Source organism: Gymnoscopelus braueri (assembly GCF_963280865.1).
Source record: "Gymnoscopelus braueri genome assembly, chromosome: 22".
In the NCBI taxonomy this organism is placed as follows: Eukaryota; Metazoa; Chordata; class Actinopteri; order Myctophiformes; family Myctophidae; genus Gymnoscopelus; species Gymnoscopelus braueri.
This window is the reverse complement of record NC_137624.1, coordinates 5,297,087-5,314,973: the sequence shown is the minus strand read 5'-3', so window position 1 is coordinate 5,314,973 and position 17,887 is coordinate 5,297,087. Positions and strand designations below refer to the sequence as shown.

Below are 17,887 nucleotides of genomic sequence, written 5' to 3'. Positions count from 1 at the left end.
CACTGTAGTGTCAGGTAGTGGAGACATTGGGCCCTATTTTGCACGTCTTAATTACTGCCAGGTCTCATGTCTTAACTTAACAGGTCAGGGCTGGTTTGTTATTTTGAGGACTGTAAAATGCACAGGCGAGGCGGTAGACGCTAAAACGTCTACCTAAAGTAGTCATGGGTGTCGTTTGGGCGTTACTTTAATCAAACCAATCAGAGTATTGCCTGCCATTCCCTTTAAGATCAGTGCAAGACACAGCACTATTTTCCGTGCTGTGCTTTAAGTGGTGAGATCAGAAGAGAAAGAAACATCTCATTGAAAGGAGAGATGTCCAAGTGCATGTATGGCCGTCACAATCACTGTAGCCGTTGTCTAATTATGTGACTGCCTGATGTCCAAAATAAATCTGTGATATCTCTTAACAAACCAATTTAATATTCACATTGTCAGTTGCCTATCATTAAAGCAAAAAAGCTGATGTGACGCATTTTATGCTTGTAGATCAGATATTTTTGCGCAGCATAAGTGAAAGTTAAAACGCTGCACTTGGAGAGAGAGACAGGTAGAGAACGTACTCCATTTGTTTATCTTCTAAGCTACAGGCAAAACAGCTGTAAACCTTTATTTATTTCATTAGAGTTATGAAGGAGGTCTTTAAAATGCCACCTAAATTGTGAGTGGAACATGAGTCTTTCAGATCGGATGGATTGATATAGGGTGAGTAGGGCTTTGGCTGCTGTAGCGAGTAGCGGTATGGGGATTAAAACCAGATGTCACCCGGCATGTCCACCGAGAGGCCTTTCTTAAGTCATCTTGGGCAGACACCCAGATAAACCATCCGATTCAATCCCACAACGCACTCGGCTATTTTTGAGACGAGACCCTCTGCTCAAAGGGTTTTATCTAAGGTACGATTGAGAGACAGACATATGTCAAACTGTCATTCACTCGCTGGCGTTTTGACAGTTCAGTTTATCTGTCAAACTAAAGATCACGGATCCACTGAACGTTTGCGACTCGGCCGATAGCTTTCAAGGAAATGAGTTAAGTTTCAGCACGAGTGCAAAGGTCAGAATTAGTCCGGTCAGTATGTGGACCCCTTTCAATAAATAATGTACCGACAAAGTCACTGTTTTGTCCTTGAAGCAAATAGCCGGGGCTTATTTAGTCCATCATAATTACTGAGGAAGGGGAGAGAGCCGAAAGGCCGGGCTCCCTATTTTACACCCACAAGCCTATTGCATAGCGACGGTCAGTAATGTATTCCCCAACAGTAATACACAATTCAGTATAGTGTCACTGTCAGTGGGCGAACACACTGAGGCCTCTATTCAAAACTCGTCTCGATTTGCCTTTCTGAAAATAAATGACAGGATCTGAGTGTTACCACCTCGACTACAGTATCGTCAAATAATAATAGCCACCTGATTACGACTTAGAATTATTTATGAGCTCTGATATCTGCTCAGCTATAGGACAGGCAGGTATTGCGCAGTACCCCTCTCCCCTAAACATTTATCAGAACCAGTCAGAACGCAGGTGGTTACAAACCAACTGATATCCTCTTTTCTCCCTTACTCCGGTTTTTGAATTATGGCGTCATTAAAATTCAACAGTTATGAATTAGCCCGACTTTTAGAAAATACTAACGAGTCAAACCGCATAATTCTTCCTGTCATCTATCTCCCGTAGTAATCATGAGGTGTGATTTATGTATCAATAAATGAGTGTGTGGATGCGTGTACAGCCGTAATGCATTATGTGCGTGTCTTACCTCATCGGTTCCAGGGTTCTCGTGAAAGTAGATAAAAATAGAAAACTTACTTTTTCATAAGGTATTTATTTCTCTCGGTAGAAAACAGATAATGGAAAAATATATATTTTCTCCAAAAACTGGAATATTGGTTTAAAACCCCCCCAGATAAAGTCAGTCGTTAGTCAGTAAAAAGTCAAAAAGAATTAAAAGATGTATTTTCCATAAAAACCTCTGAAAATGTTCAGAGTCCAAAACAGTCTAGAAAAAGTTAGAGTATTGAAAAATCAAATCCGTTCAGAGATCAAGTCCCCAAAATCAAAAACCAAAAAATATTCTAAGTCCGGAGAGAGCCCCCGGGGGAGGGAAGCCCCCCCCCCGGCCGTAAATTCAATCACCTACTCCTCCGCGCCTCTCGACCTCAAAATTGACCCTCTATTTATACAGAAATCTTGGCTAAAAGTTCACTGGGTTCATCTCAGAATGAGTGAAAACCAGGGTCAAATGGGTTCGGACACAATGTACCTTTATGATCCACATGTTTGTCATTGGTAAGTCACATGTATACAGGTGTCTTAGTCAGTTTAACCACGTGTAAAACTTCAGAACTCCCTGTACCAGTTTGGGGACTTTCCCAAACGGCACATGTCGCCACAGCTGACAACGGGAGTTCATCTATCGGTCAACTCAACTCAGTGACCTTTGGTGTATGACATCATTGTCATTATTTTCCACAGATTATAGCTAAATAATCATTCTTCTCGACTTACAAGTTAATACATACTTTGGTAAACAATAATATAATCCCATATAAAGGTGATTAAATATTTGTTATATGTGTATATGTGAACACCAGTGTTTAAACCCCATATTGATTTAAACATCTCTATCCCTTCTCCAGGCAGGCTATTCTCTACACTATAAGCTGTAGTATATTCCTGCAAACCTGGAATGACAACCTAACCTTACCTCACAAGATTTACGGTCTAGGTTGCAGCTTAGAGAGAGAGAGAGAAAAAATGATAGAGAGGCCTGCACTTTGTATAAGCGGGGGAAGCTAGAGCTAATTAGCTTGCCTCCCTATTCTCTGCTTAGACAGATGACAACCTTCATGATTTATTATTCTAGGTAGAAGCTCACAGAGAGAGAGAGAGATAATGGTAGAGAGAGCTGCACTTTGACTAGCCGGGGGAATAGCCCCCACCCGCGCTAACCTCTCTCCTCCTCCCACCTCTCGGTGTCTCTCTGTATGCTCTTAGACAGAGAGGCCTACCTTCTATGCAATGCAAATCAGGTATTATTCTTATTTACCAGGTTACAGATATTATGTGAAATAAGTGTATTCATTATTAACATAATTTAGCCATGACTTTCAACACTGCCCATCGTGCTTGCATGCGTAATGTGCGCCCGCCGCCGCCCGACACTTCCTTTTCGCCCCGTAGTCTTTGATAAAGGGATTATAAAATCAAATTAACATAGACACTTCACAGATTATAGAGAACTTTGAATTATAACAATCGCTTGAGAATTGACCGAATATGGCTTAGTTTAGGCTGCCCTAGCGTGTCTGATATCCTGTCTAGAGGGGCGGGTTCAAAATCTCCGGAGACAGAATCCGCCGGATCCCATTGGTTCACCAATCTGTGCTCCCGCCCCCGCGCCCCTCCTCCTCCCCAATGTGCAATATCACCCACTTCCTATTCCAGGAACGTCAACAGGCTGGTCCAGGCTCTTATTTTTAGATGTGATCCTGAGGACGTCTTAGTGCTAAGTGCTGAGTCTTAGTAAGTCAAGGTGTAAAATAGCAGATACCGCATAGCGCCCTTAATAACATAAAAACTCCCCAAGACACTAAATATGCTGTTGAGTCTTAAGTGTTTGTGTTCACCGCGGCTTGGAAAATTGTGATTGCGCATAAGATGGTGGCGTTATTTCTCAACTCTTTGACTACCAGAAATAAAACATAATTTGCCAAGCCACTGCCAGCGATTTTCGAGGGTTTTCACTAACCTAAAATCATCGAATATTTATTTCCAGTATGATCGATCCCCAGATCGCTTTAAAAGACGAGTCTCGCAGAATCGGGGGTATAAAAGCGTGCCGCCGCGATCATCCGTTCCATAGTTGTGGGCAGTTGAATGTAGGCCAATGTCGCCAAAAAGCAACAGAAACAGAGAAAAGGCCATTCTTCCACATCGAATAACAAGGAAGTGAATGGGCTGTTTTTTTTTGTGATCACGTGACCGGCTGCTTCTCTACTTCACTGGGAGCCAAACGGTGACCCATAGGCGGGCGAATAGCGCCATCTAGTGGAAAACCACTGAAAACACCGTAGCAAAATATGACGAAAAATCTCGTCATTGGCAACAAAAGAGTTAATTACTGCAAAAAATACATGCAAAATAGGTCCCATTGTGTTATACTTATACAGATATTGATGCATTTTTGTTCTACTTTTACAGTATGAATCATGGAGGACAACACTGGATTGAACCTCAACTCCTTAGAAGATGTGAGTATAAATATGTCAATATCACACAATGCCATTTTATTCACTGTCACCGCTATAAACCGGGGGGACTCGGCGCCATGACTGTCATGGTATGACAGTCATGTTTCAGGGCTAGGCTGAGATCTACAGCTCACAGAGATCTACAAGCCAGATCTGCTATTTTCAAAAGGTTTTTATACATTTGAAAACTTCAAATGGGACATTCTGCATAATGAGTACTTTTACTTTTGATACCATTTTATACTTTTGCACTTTTACTCATAGGCACGGCAGCCATTTCTGCACATTAAACATTCTGTACTCACAATAGATGTCCCTCCAACGTCCAAACATCTCCTAAATTCATCATTTCTAGTTGAAAACATTTTCTATTCTCTGTCTCATCATAAATCCACACAATGTTTACTTTTCTCCCTCGTCACCCGTGAGTTGTAACTTCTAGTGTTGCCATTTATTCTGTGAGAGCAATAAGCAACCGGTCTATGAATATTATATGTTTATGAATTGATTGCTTTTTTCATAGATTTTACCTGGCAACCCCCCCCCTCTCCCTCTCCCTCTCCCTCTCTCTCTCTCTCTCTCTGTCTCTCTGTGTCTCGAGTGCGCTCCGGTGCGCAATTTCCGAACGCACCCTTTGATTACTAGCTAGCTCAGCTGTATGATCGCCCCCCCCCCCCCTCCCCCAGCGTGGCGCAGCGCGGCGCAGTGTGCAGTTACACCCGTCCAGTGACCGTCGTCGCCACACAAATATAAATGAATTCTTAATACATTTGCTACGTCTCTGTTCCGGGGGGGCCCCGTGTGTCGGCGGGCCTGTGTGTGTGTGTGTGTGTGTGTGTGTGTGTGTGTGTGTGTCTGTGTGTGTGTGTGTGTGTGTGTGTGTGTGTGTGTGTGTGTGTGTGTGTGTGAGTGTGAGTGTGTGTGTGTCTCATTCAGTGAATGATGTTTTTAATGTTTACTGTCTTGTTTTCTCATCAGATTTCCATCGTCTAACAATGGACACAAACACAGCAAACAGAAACCTCTCTCTTTCTGAGAACAACAGAAAGGTGGCATGGATGGAGTCATATCCTGATCATCCTGACAGGTTTGAGATATATCATCAGGTTCTGTGTACAGTAGGTCTAACTGGATGCTGTTACTGGGAGGTAAAGTGGGGTGGAATGATTTCTATAGCAGTGACTAACAGAGGGATCAACAGGAAAGAACGGGGTGGTGACTGTAGGCTTGGATACAATGTTAAGTCCTGGAGTCTGGTATGTGATGGTTTACTACGTAACAGATACATTGTCAGACACAATAGGAATAAAACTATCCTCCCTGTCAGTCCCTCTGGCTCCAACAGAGTAGGAGTGTATCTGGACTGGCCTGCTGGGACTCTGTCCTTCTACAGAGTGTCCTCTGACATACTGACACACCTGTACACCTTCCAATCAACATTCACTGAACCGCTCTACCCTGGGTTTGGGTTATTCTGGTCCATCTCCTCCTCTGTGTCTCTGTGTGAGGAAAGATAGTGTCTAGTTTCTATGTGAGGGCAGAGAGCCTCTCGGTGTACAGTGTGGTTGTGCCACAAAAGAAGAAATAATGCTTCATAATCTGATTTTATAATAATTTGGAACAGATATGGTGGGTGGGGTTGGGGTGTAATTAGCAACAGAGTTTACACAATTTCTTTGTCATTTTTCAAAGATTTTCACGATTTGTATTTCAAAGATGTTCTGCTGTACACTACAGCTCACATTCCAAGCCCCCTGCTAGCTTATTAGCCACTCTAATCAAAAAAAAATGTCCAAAACTGTTACTTTTCAGAAAATGCTAAAAAGGGGAGAAAAAATGCATGCGTGCGTGCCCACCCGCTCTCGAGTCTCGCCTAGGCCCGACCTATACTAGCGTTCTGGCTACGCCACTGCCCCACACACACTTAACCACTATCACTTTTAAATGTTTCCAAAATAGCAAAAATAGCCGATCTACAAGCTCGTAGATCGGCTATTTTCACTACCTCTGTGCAACACCATTATAACGAAGTAGGGCATTAATTCACAAAGAAACAAGAAAACATAGAAAGTTGAAAAATTGAGATACAATGTTCCTGCCCATCAGCGATGTGTCATCTTACTGCCAACCACCTTCAGTGCATGTGCGTTTCATTAAGGTGTTTCTCTGTGTCAGCATGAAGTGTAGCGTACAGGTAGTGTAGCTGTCCATGTACAGGAGCTGTCCATGCTCTCTACTGCAACTCTCTATATACCGGCATAGACTATACATCACTCAGACGCCTTCAACTTGTACAAAATGCTGCTGCCCGCCTCCTCACAGGTACAAGAAGACGCGAGCACATTACCCCTGTCCTTGCCTCTCTACACCGGCTCCCTGTAAAATTGATTTTAAGGTGTTTTTATTTATATACAAATCATTAAATGGGCTGGGACCATCCTACCTCGCCTTACTTGTGAAACCCTATGTCCCAGCCGCAGGGAATTGAGGTCTGCTGACAAATTTTAGCTGGAGGTTCCAACCCAAAAATTCAAAAAGACCAGGGGTGACCGCTCTTTCACGGCCACGGCCCGCGACTCTGGAACAGCCTGCCCCTCCATATCCAATCCCCCCAATCGATTGGGGTTTTTAAGGCAAAATCCATCATTTTTCCCTCGCTTTTAATAGCATTTAATTACATCTTTTGCTTTTATCTTTCCTAATCATATTTCTACTTTGCCTATTCATAATTATGTCTATGTACGTAATATTATAAGTATTTAGTCTATTTGTAATGACTATTTATACATATTCTCCTCCCCTCTTTTACGTTGTCTTTTAAAGTGTCTGCCTTTGTTGCTCTGAAATGTTTTGCGAACTTGCTCTGTCGTTTTGCATTGATGTTTTTGAATTGCCTGTACAGCACTTTGGTTCAGCTTGCCTGTTTGTAAACGTGCTATATAAATAAAGCTTGATTTGATTTGATTTGATGCTGGCACGCAGTAACATCTACAGTAAAGGAAGTACACAAACAATTGATGTTCCGCTGTGAAAAGGCTATGAAAACTAATAGAATACGCACATCACTTCATTGAGGTGCTGGGTTGGAAAGTAATATGAAGAAAAAGAATAAACCCGCACACTCGTCTGCTCCAAGGTAAATTTATTGACAACGTTTCGAGCCAAGGCTCTTCATCAGGTCAAACTCAAGAAGTGTGTACCTCACCCACTTATATAGGCTAGTGAAAAGGCTCCTTCAGACTCTATCCTATAAAATCTAAATGTCTGCTGTGAAAGGACACATTCTATCCACAATCAGTCATCAACACAGGGAGCATTAGAACTTACATAGTGCTGTACAAACCTCCACTCCACATCAGAAATACTTGCCATCACTGTGGTCAGCTATTGACAGAGATGACACTCAGGACTGATGATAATGATGATGATGATGATGATGATGATGATGATGATGATGATCCTATGCTAACAGGATTATTTCTTGAATTCCCCTAAACACTTGTTTGAAGTGTGAGTGTATTGAATGTAGTATTTCAAGATTATAAATGTGACTGTGTTGTTACATTATGGATGAGGAATTGTAAGCATGTTAAGCAAGAATTATGGTGTTATTGATAATGGCAAAAAATGATTAGTTCCAATAGTAGTGATATAAAAAGTATTGTTTTGTAAATATACCCATCTTCAAGAAAATGACAACAGGCTATTGGATTTACATTGTGTCATTGTTCCATCAATTAATACAATAAATAGCGTGCAATGAGGATGATGTCATTCAGATATACTGATTCAAACCTATGATACTGATATACGTATGTAAACCTTATTATTTTATATGGACTTAAATTTTGCGCACAGCCTGGTGTGACACTCTGGTTCATACTACTGTATATGGATATTGTTTACACACTCGGGGAACCAACAATTTATTGTAAATAAATAAATGAAGTAATAAAGTAATGAATAAAAACATGAATTCATTAATTAATTTGGGGGTGAACAGAGATAGAAGTGTAGTGTTTTTTTCAGTTTTTTGTTACTTGAGTTGAGAGACCTTGATTAGAAAAGATGGTTTTAGTAACATAAAATGTATTCAGCTCTGTCAATTTCCAGTTAGCCCAGCCTGGTGGGGATATGAGAGCAAAGAGCTCTCAGAGCACCCCTTTCTAGTTCTCCATGTAGTCTTCAGTCAGGCCACCCATTTCTTTAGCTTTAGTTGTGTATTTTCATCTCATAATGATTTATGACATTATGAGCTATGCCGTTGTTGTTAGAAAAGAGGGTGTTATGATGTGCCGTGACAGACCTGTCACTCTTGGTTCAATAAACCCTAAAGTTCAGTTTATAGACGACATACACAGAAATGACCGTTCACATGCGCAAGGCATCTTTATTGACAAACAAGGGAGATTCCCTCTATACTATGTGAATAAAAGAACAGCAAATTAATGATATTAAAACAATACGACCTGATATATCACGAAGGCAAATCGCTCCACATCTAAGTCTGCATGCAAACAAGCGTTCGGTTGAGCGCCTGGAGAATTCTGAAGTTCTTATCTATTACATTCAGTATATCAACGCTGTGGCTATCAAGGCCTGTCTTCTGACTGCACTCTATAAAGTGAAGGTTGACGGCCCAAGGTTCCACAATGGACCATCAAGCCCTCCTTGGGTACGAATTTAGTACCCACAACAACACAAGATTAAACACTAAACAGTACTTTATAGAAATTATCCACTTGCATAACATTTTTCATGTTTAAAAAAATCAGGTCCCATTATTCTCTTTTTGAGTCATGTGAGCCGAGGAAAACCCTTTTCTTTGAAGGGGAAACTCTGAACTAGGCTGGGGCAGTCCCAAACCTACCATCTGGACATGAGCTCTTATTGGGGACAATTACATCATTTGATTCCATATTGCATTGCTAAACTTAGGGTCCCTCAGTGGGGCATTCCCACTGAGTTTTCCTTTACAAGCAACTATTCTAACATGTGTAATATATATATATTTAAAAAAAAAAAAAAAATCATTTATCTTGTTCTCTGTGTGCATTTTTGGTTTCTTCTCCAATTCCTCTGGTTGAGGTGGTCACCTTTCCGAGCCCGGAGGAGGAGGTTCCGACAGAGCCCAAGACTAGGCCCCCCCCCCAACCCATCCAGTGCCATTAACGAATGTACTTGGCACTGAATGAGCTAAGAGGCGGAGGTCCCACTCCCGAGCCCCCCGGGTCCGTACCCTCCTGGGGCCTGAGACCGGAGCCCCCCGTATTATACACAGGGGCCCCAACCCCCAAGCGCCAGTCAGATCCGTACCCTCCTTGAGGTCGAAAGTCGGGGCGTAGATATCGTGCAGGGGTGTTCTTCGTCAAGTTCAGCATGGGGGCCCAGGTGGCAATAAAATGTTTCTGTGGTGTGTATTGGGATCACTCTGTCACTGCTCTCTTATCACTTGCCATTTGCGAAGGGCAAGACAGCCTATATTTAATGTGCCTAAAGCTGCCAGGGAGATCGCTACGATCAGATTATGTCCCCCAACATTACTATCAAAATCAAAATCAATATGTATTCTGGGGTCGTTCAGTGGCCTTGGGCAGCATAGATGTACCCCATGAAACAATGGTATGTTCCTGTCTGGCTGAGAGTGATATTGGTACTACTCAAATTAAATGTGTAGTGTCCCTCCTTTATCTAAAAAAAAATTGGGTGGGGGTTTGATGGTGAGTCTTTGATCTCTATCATATTATTTCCCTCCTTGACCTGACACCCGGCAGGGCACACAGCATAGGAATGTGCAGAGGCCAGGGTGCCACCCTCCTTTACCTTTTTTGACATACACAACAACACATACCATACACAAAATGTAATTGGAAACACAACAAAACAACTTTCCTGTGCTTTATGCACAGGTCAATTGACATTATTCTCGGGCTGTACAAGATTGTACAATTCTCTTCTGCAACCCATGACCTGTTTCAGAGAAACCAACGCACACAAACACCTCACTTCGCTGTATGTGAATCAAATCAAGCCAGAGCACAAAAAGAGCCAACACGCACACAGCATGTTTCCGTTCAGTTAACTAATTTGACATTGGCCTGTATAATTTAGTTTAATTTGAATATATATAGTTTGATTGTGACATTTTATTTAACACTACACATTACAACAGTTTCACTTCAATTTGGTTGTTTTCTCTGATTAAGCTATTATAGTTACTTTAGTCTATGATGTCACTATACATCAGATGTAATATTATATTACTACTGGTGAAATATTATTATGTGATCTTTTGAAACTTTAATCTATGCGAGTCAAAATCAGGTTTACTCTATAATATATTAGTGCAACTAATTGTTTGTTTGTTAAAGCAGAAATACATTTGTTTTAAATTCCACTTAATCTCTAATAAGTATCATGTTTGTCTCCTCTCTAGTGTATGTTATTTGTAAAAAAGAATATATATATATTTTTCTTTTTATTGTGTCCCACCCAGAGCGATAGAAAATGTATTTGTTTACACATGTCGAGGCCCCAACAACAACGATTAGCAGTAAGTCAACCTTGCTTCAGATATTCCCACTTCTTGCTTAGAAAGTGTGTCCTTCTCCATGGCATAGTAGTTCCAGTGTCTGTAACAGATAAAAGTTTGTCAAAAGTCACGCAAGCTTTCCCAAGGCTTGCTCTCTGGATGCCATAGGTGTCATCGGAAGTGAGTCTCGTGAACACTGCAGTTTGCAATGTTGGTGCCCCTCTGCCTCAGCATGTCGATCAGACAGAATTATAGGGCCTTCCACTGCATGTTTCCAGTTCATAGAAAGAAATGACCGTCCGCCAACCAGTGTTGCAGTCCTCGAATGTGAAACCAACCCATTTCTAAAGTCTGAGATAGTTGTAATAACAAAAAAATATAGATATACTAATGTAACAATACATAGAAGCGTTTGGGCTTTCTGTCCACTGTTACATTCTTAAAATTATTATAATAATAATTATTATTATTACTTATTTTAAATATAACCTATTTATTTTACACTTACACTCTACTTACTTAACCACACGGTCAAATTGGCTTTTCTCTTTATTATTATTATATATATTTTTCTTTTTACTGATATTCAGTTCAGAGTCAACAATCATTTAGTCACCTTAGTGCACTTGCATGTTGTTTCTGGTCTGGTCACTTCTAAGAAAGTAAACTGTTGGTTTTTGGGATTATACAAATCATAGGTATACAACATATTGCAGACTGTGCATAAAATTTAACGAAAATAGCAGATCTACAAATTGATACAATTATTACGGATAACGCTTAGTTTGGTCACAGTACATTATTTCTGCATATAAGATCTGATCAGTTCACAGGGTCCCCCCTTTTTTTCTATAGTGCTGCGCCAGGCTCTCTCTCTCTCTCTCTCTCTGAGGGGAGTGACTCACTTACTGTATGGAAGCTATTTTTTTTTTTTTTTTTTTTTTTGCAGAATTCTCTGAAGAAACTAATTTATTTGAACATCATATTTCTCTCCTCGCTTTTTTTCCTCTTTTTCCATTTTCCAAAATAACTGACTCCAATCTTTTAATCTAAGGGCTACCACTCCCTAGTTATCTGTGTCCTTAATTTCTGGGATTACGAATCATAGTTATAGCGTATTTCAGACTGTTCATAACTCTAACAACAATAGCAGATTCTACTAGCACAATGAGTCACTATTGAGCTAGCCTAAACAGCCACGGTTTCCAGTAATCATACTGGAGTAAATGTACAATGTCGGCTTCTGAAATGTACACTTAAGTAGAAGTAAAAGTATTGAAAACTGGAACCACTCTAGTGAGATACAAAATGGGACCCTCAAAATGTACTCAAGTAGAACACTTGAGTAAATGTACTTCGTGACCTTGGCTTCCACCACTGAACCCCGTGCAGGCGGTTATCTTCCTTGTTTAAATTCCTAAGCAGGACAAAATCTCTAAACAAAATGCTTACGGAGCAGATTACACTATCCACTGACATGTACTTGGGTCAAAGTACCAAAAACAAAAAATGGTATCGGAGTGGAGTGAGACACCAACGTGAGAAGTGTTTACAGTAATAGGCAGCCTGTCCCCATTCACAATTTCTCAGATTTAACATGCACAAGTTTCCCTTTGAAAATAGCAGATCCACAAGCACGAAGTGCTTGAGATGAAATAGCTTGTGAGCTTGTAGATCGGCAATTTCCAAATGGCTGAGCTGTATGCAGGGCTGAAGTGGTTCTGCAGCAATTATCTACCACTTCAAAGTAAACAGTTACCAACGTTCTCAAGGTGTTTTGCAGGGGCAGAAGCACACTGTCTGCCTCTGAGATGTATGCAGTGGAAGTAAAAATACAGATAGCTGTAAGGGCTTTTTAAAGTAACAATACCTCAAGACTGTACTTAAGCACAAACCTGGACCTCAGGAAGAATAGTCTCCACTAAGGTGTAGACTAGTGGATGCTCCTTAAAAAAACAACAACAAACAAACAGACAGGACTTACAGAGGCCTTCATTCATTCGGATGACGTACATATAACATACATATAAAGACAACATATATGACACACTGTAGTACTATTTAGGGGGCAACCCTAGGCTGCAGAGCCAGCCGTTCACGTCACCTCGCTCGGATGCTGGAGCTAAACATAACGTGCATGTAACCTGTAGTATTTTTGGGGTCGCCCCTTAGCGGCAGTCTCAGCTTAAACATAATATAACCTGTAGTATTTTCTTAGCCGCAGTCTCAGCTTTCACATAATATAACCTGTAGTATTTTCTTAGCCGCAGTCTCAGCTTTCACATAATATAACCTGTAGTATTTTCTTAGCCGCAGTCTCAGCTTTCACATAATATAACCTGTAGTATTTTCTTAGCCGCAGTCTCAGCTTTCACATAATATAACCTGTAGTATTTTCTTAGCCGCAGTCTCAGCTTTCACATAATATAACCTGTAGTATTTTCTTAGCCGCAGTCTCAGCTTTCACATAATATAACCTGTAGTATTTTCTTAGCCGCAGTCTCAGCTTTCACATAATATAACCTGTAGTATTTTCTTAGCCGCAGTCTCAGCTTTCACATAATATAACCTGTAGTATTTTCTTAGCCGCAGTCTCAGCTTTCACATAATATAACCTGTAGTATTTTCTTAGCCGCAGTCTCAGCTTTCACATAATATAACCTGTAGTATTTTCTTAGCCGCAGTCTCAGCTTTCACATAATAACACATAACGACACATAACGTACACAACTTAGGCTACACGCTATCTTCTCCCATGTACCCGGCGTGGTTTGCGGTTTAGAGATCCTAGTAAAGGCCACTTATTGTATTGTCTCAGTAAACTGTTGGACCACAGAATACAGAGAAACAGTGTAGTGTCTCAGTAAACTATAGGACCACAGAATACAGAGAAACAGTGTAGTGTCTCAGTAAACTATAGGACCACAGAATACAGAGAAACAGTGTAGTGTCTCAGTAAACTATAGGACCACAGAATACAGAGAAACAGTGTAGTGTCTCAGTAAACTATAGGACCATAGAATACAGAGAAACAGTGTAGTGTCTCAGTAAACTATAGGACCATTATGACAATTGTAAGGATATATTCATGCAGGCACACAGACAAACCCCCTACATCTAGTGTAAAACTAATATTAGATAATTTCACCCGCACCGAAAACCAAAGCGTGAAAAAGTGGTATTTCGAGGTACAACAAAAATAAATCCATATATTTATATATATAGCCATGCATTGCTCGAACACCCAAGTTGAATCGTGGGTTATTCTAGAGGCCTTGACATGAATATATATATAAATAAAGACAAATAACTGATAGTAACAGCTGATAGTTAAACATCCGTGTAAAAAAAAACGTCGGGGTGTCTCCGGTGGTCTCATAAACATATACAGAGGCAGTTGCTGGGAGGATCAACTCGGTCCACCCAGCCACGCTAACAGGACATCATGGGGTATAGGAAGTACAGAGCCTAAGTATTAAACACAAAGGTCATTCAATCTGCTGTTCAGTGGTGACTTCACATTCATGCAATCATATTTACAAATTATCTTTAACAATTGACCTAAATTTGATATAAAACAATTCACATATAGCACCGTGTGTACCCTTCCTGGGGCCCCAAGGAATTGTAGCACATAGTGTATGGGCGAATTGTTATTTGGATCTTATGGATCCAGCGGTCGTCTGGACTGGACAGGGTCACGGTCGGGGTCACCAGCTGATGTGCCGTGACAGACCTGTCACTCTTGGTTCAATAAACCCTAAAGTTCAGTTTATAGACGACATACACAGAAATGACCGTTCACATGCGCAAGGCATCTTTATTGACAAACAAGGGAGATTCCCTCTATACTATGTGAATAAAAGAACAGCAAATTAATGATATTAAAACAATACGACCTGATATATCACGAAGGCAAATCGCTCCACATCTAAGTCTGCATGCAAACAAGCGTTCGGTTGAGCGCCTGGAGAATTCTGAAGTTCTTATCTATTACATTCAGTATATCAACGCTGTGGCTATCAAGGCCTGTCTTCTGACTGCACTCTATAAAGTGAAGGTTGACGGCCCAAGGTTCCACAATGGACCATCAGTTACCAACATCTCTAAAATAAAATATTTTTGAAATTATATGGAGAAAAAAACATGGATTTCTAGTGCTTTTTTTATACACTCATTAACACTTGGTGGCAACAGGTAAAAGAACACAATCAAATCATTGTGCTTTATACAGGGTTAAGTTTTATGGTCAGTATTCTGCTCTTATTGAACTGACAAGACTATATATATATATATGTATATAGGCCTAACACTATGTATTGGACACAGAGATGTTTAATTTTAAGATAAATAGTGTTCATCAATATTCCAATCCAACAACTGTTTTACAAGCCATACAGATGATAAAAATGTATGTTGTTATAGAACATTTGTTATAAGGTTGAGTGTTGTAACAGCAGCAAACCTGTATTACCACTAAGTATGAACAAGTCTAAATACAAGTGAGACTCATAAAATATGTTTAGGAGGACTACAATAAGTATGGTTGAAGCCGACATTATATTTAGAATAACTCAACATGTCAACAACAAACATAGTGAAAACAACATTAACAATCATTCTTCATACAGTATAATTTACAATTTACTTATGTTGCTCAGGGTTACTTTTGCAACACAGGCCATACAGAAACAATTCCGTTGCTTTTGTTGATAATATTTATTCATTTCATTGATAACATAGTGATATAATAGCATTATCTAATAAATATGCACGTTCAAGTTCAACAACGTGTGCTTTTATTTTGATATTCCTTATTTCCACGTTGAAATTGTGCTATAAATAAAGCGCGGGGTTGACAAAATATTTCCAAAGCCGGTCCGATTCCAGAGCCTGACGGCCTTTGCTGCAAGTAAAATATTTATTTTTAAATTCTAGCAGCATTAAAGTCAAATGCTAGCAAAAAAAGAGAGAAAATGAATAGTAATTAAGTTCAGTACTCAAGTAAATGTACTGTAATTCTGTAATACCTTTAAAAATGTTAATGGCCTGCAGGCTCAGGTACCAGAAGAAGGCTTCTGGCATGTGTGTGCAGCCCTCATATACATTCTGCTCTCCAAGGCTGTAGTTGGATCTTGGGGAGATGAACAGCAAAGGTGATGATGTGTAATATAATACCTCTATGATGGCTGGAGTGGGGAAGTCTCGCAGGAGGACAACAGCTGGAGAACCAATAGTGATCTGATCTGTCTGGGCTAAGATACTTAGTGACGGACGCTTGTACGCACGCACGCACGCACGCACGCACGCACGCACGCACGCACGCACGCACACACACACACACACACACACACAATAATAAAATAAAATAAAATAAAACTGAACAACGAAACATGAATGAATACAAGATTTTAGAAGAAATTAAAAGAGAAAAGGCAATGCAGACATCTCTCATGTATCATCCGATGGCCAACGCAACACCATGGCAGTCTGCTCACTTCTGCCGTCTGCCAAGCCCCTCGTCTTCATAAATTATTTGAAGCGGCCGGCCCTGGTATGCAGTGTCTGTTGCCGATGTGGTCTTCTCCCGGGTCCCAGATGTAGTCATGGATTCGTGTGGACCCAGCCATCTCCCACTCCTACTTCCAAGATGCCACCAGCCATGCGTTAACAGACAGGTCCTCAGGGATACACAGGAGCATCTGTTCTGCCTCCTTACTGTAGGGATGGCGGGAATTGAGTCTGCTTGTCATTGTGTGTTCCAGTCATGTCTCTGCATGGGCTTACAACAAGCAAGGTAAACACATCTAATGCAGAGAGACAGATAATGCCTCAGTAAACTAGGATCACAGGTAAACCAAGAACCTAGCCTCAGTCTAAACAATATACTATCAAAAAATAAGGATACCAGGTAAACAATGAACCTTGCATCTGTCTAAATGGCATGCTATCTGAAATACATTTGTAGCATTGTGGTCAAGAAAAAACAAGTCTAAGTAACAAAAACATGAGAACAAATGACCAAGGTATGTTTGCATGGTCGTCATATCACATGCTTACAAGCTAACATGTATCGCAACCTGTTTTTAGGTGTAGATCTGGTGCAACACTACGAGCATAGACAGAGCACATTGTAGTAAAATGTACAAGTTTGGAATTTCATCAGGCTAATTGGTGCAAAGCACCATAGGAAGCACCATAGATGACATGGGAAGCACCATAGCTGACAGGGAGGCACCATAGAAGACAGGGAAGCACCATAGAAGACAGGGAAGCACCATAGTATCGCCTGGCGGAGATATGTGCTCCGAGCACCCCTTTCTAGTTGTCCATATACTGTAGTCTGCAGGCAAGCCCCATTCCCTTACCGGTAACTTGGTTGTTGTTTATTCTCATTTCATAATGGTTCATGGAATTATGAGCAAAGCCATTGTTGTTAGAAACGAGTAGCATATTACCGACATCTGGAATGGATTTCTTATTAAACACTTATTAACACTGGTGGCAACAGGTAAAAGAACACAAGCAAAATCAAAATCATTGTGAATGTGCTTTATACATATTCAAGTATTATGGTCAGTATTCTGCTCATGTTGAACTGACAAGAATGTATGCCTAATGCTAGAGTATTGGATGTTTAATATAAAGAGAAATGGTGTTCATCAATGTTCCAACCCAACGACTGTTTTACAAGCAATACAGATGATACAAATGTATGTTATTACATTAGAGCCTTTGTTATAAGGTTGAGTGTTAGACCACCAGGAAACATATCAGTGCTAAGTTCTACATGTCATGGTACAAGTGAGACTTCTACTGTAGGGGTAAAATATGTTGAGGTGGACTACTACTACAACTAAGTATTGTTGGAGCTTATTAATTTGCATACAAACAAGGTAAACAAAGGAAAACGTTTTTTTTCCTTTTGTGTGCTTCATATCTAAATGTAAAAAGATCAATGCAATTCTGATAAATATATAATTTTGTGCAGAAGAGGTAATGCAGCACTGTGCAAAGTTTAACAGACATTGTGAAAACAAAATCTACAATCATTCTTCGTACAGTAGGAAATATACAGTAGATTTACCTCTACAACAAT

General features: G+C 40.4%; 1 protein-coding gene across 1 annotated transcript; it reads left to right on the top strand.

The window, feature by feature from the left end:
• Positions 1-4,214: 4,214 nt before the first annotated feature.
• Positions 4,215-5,773, top strand: LOC308078326 (neoverrucotoxin subunit alpha-like; the record flags this gene model as incomplete). The annotated part of the gene is made up of 2 exons (XM_080419444.1): positions 4,215-4,260; positions 5,235-5,773. The coding sequence occupies 2 exons, from the start codon at positions 4,215-4,217 to the stop codon at positions 5,771-5,773; spliced, it is 585 nt and encodes a 194-aa protein (XP_080275570.1).
• Between the last annotated feature and the right edge of the window lie 12,114 nt (positions 5,774-17,887).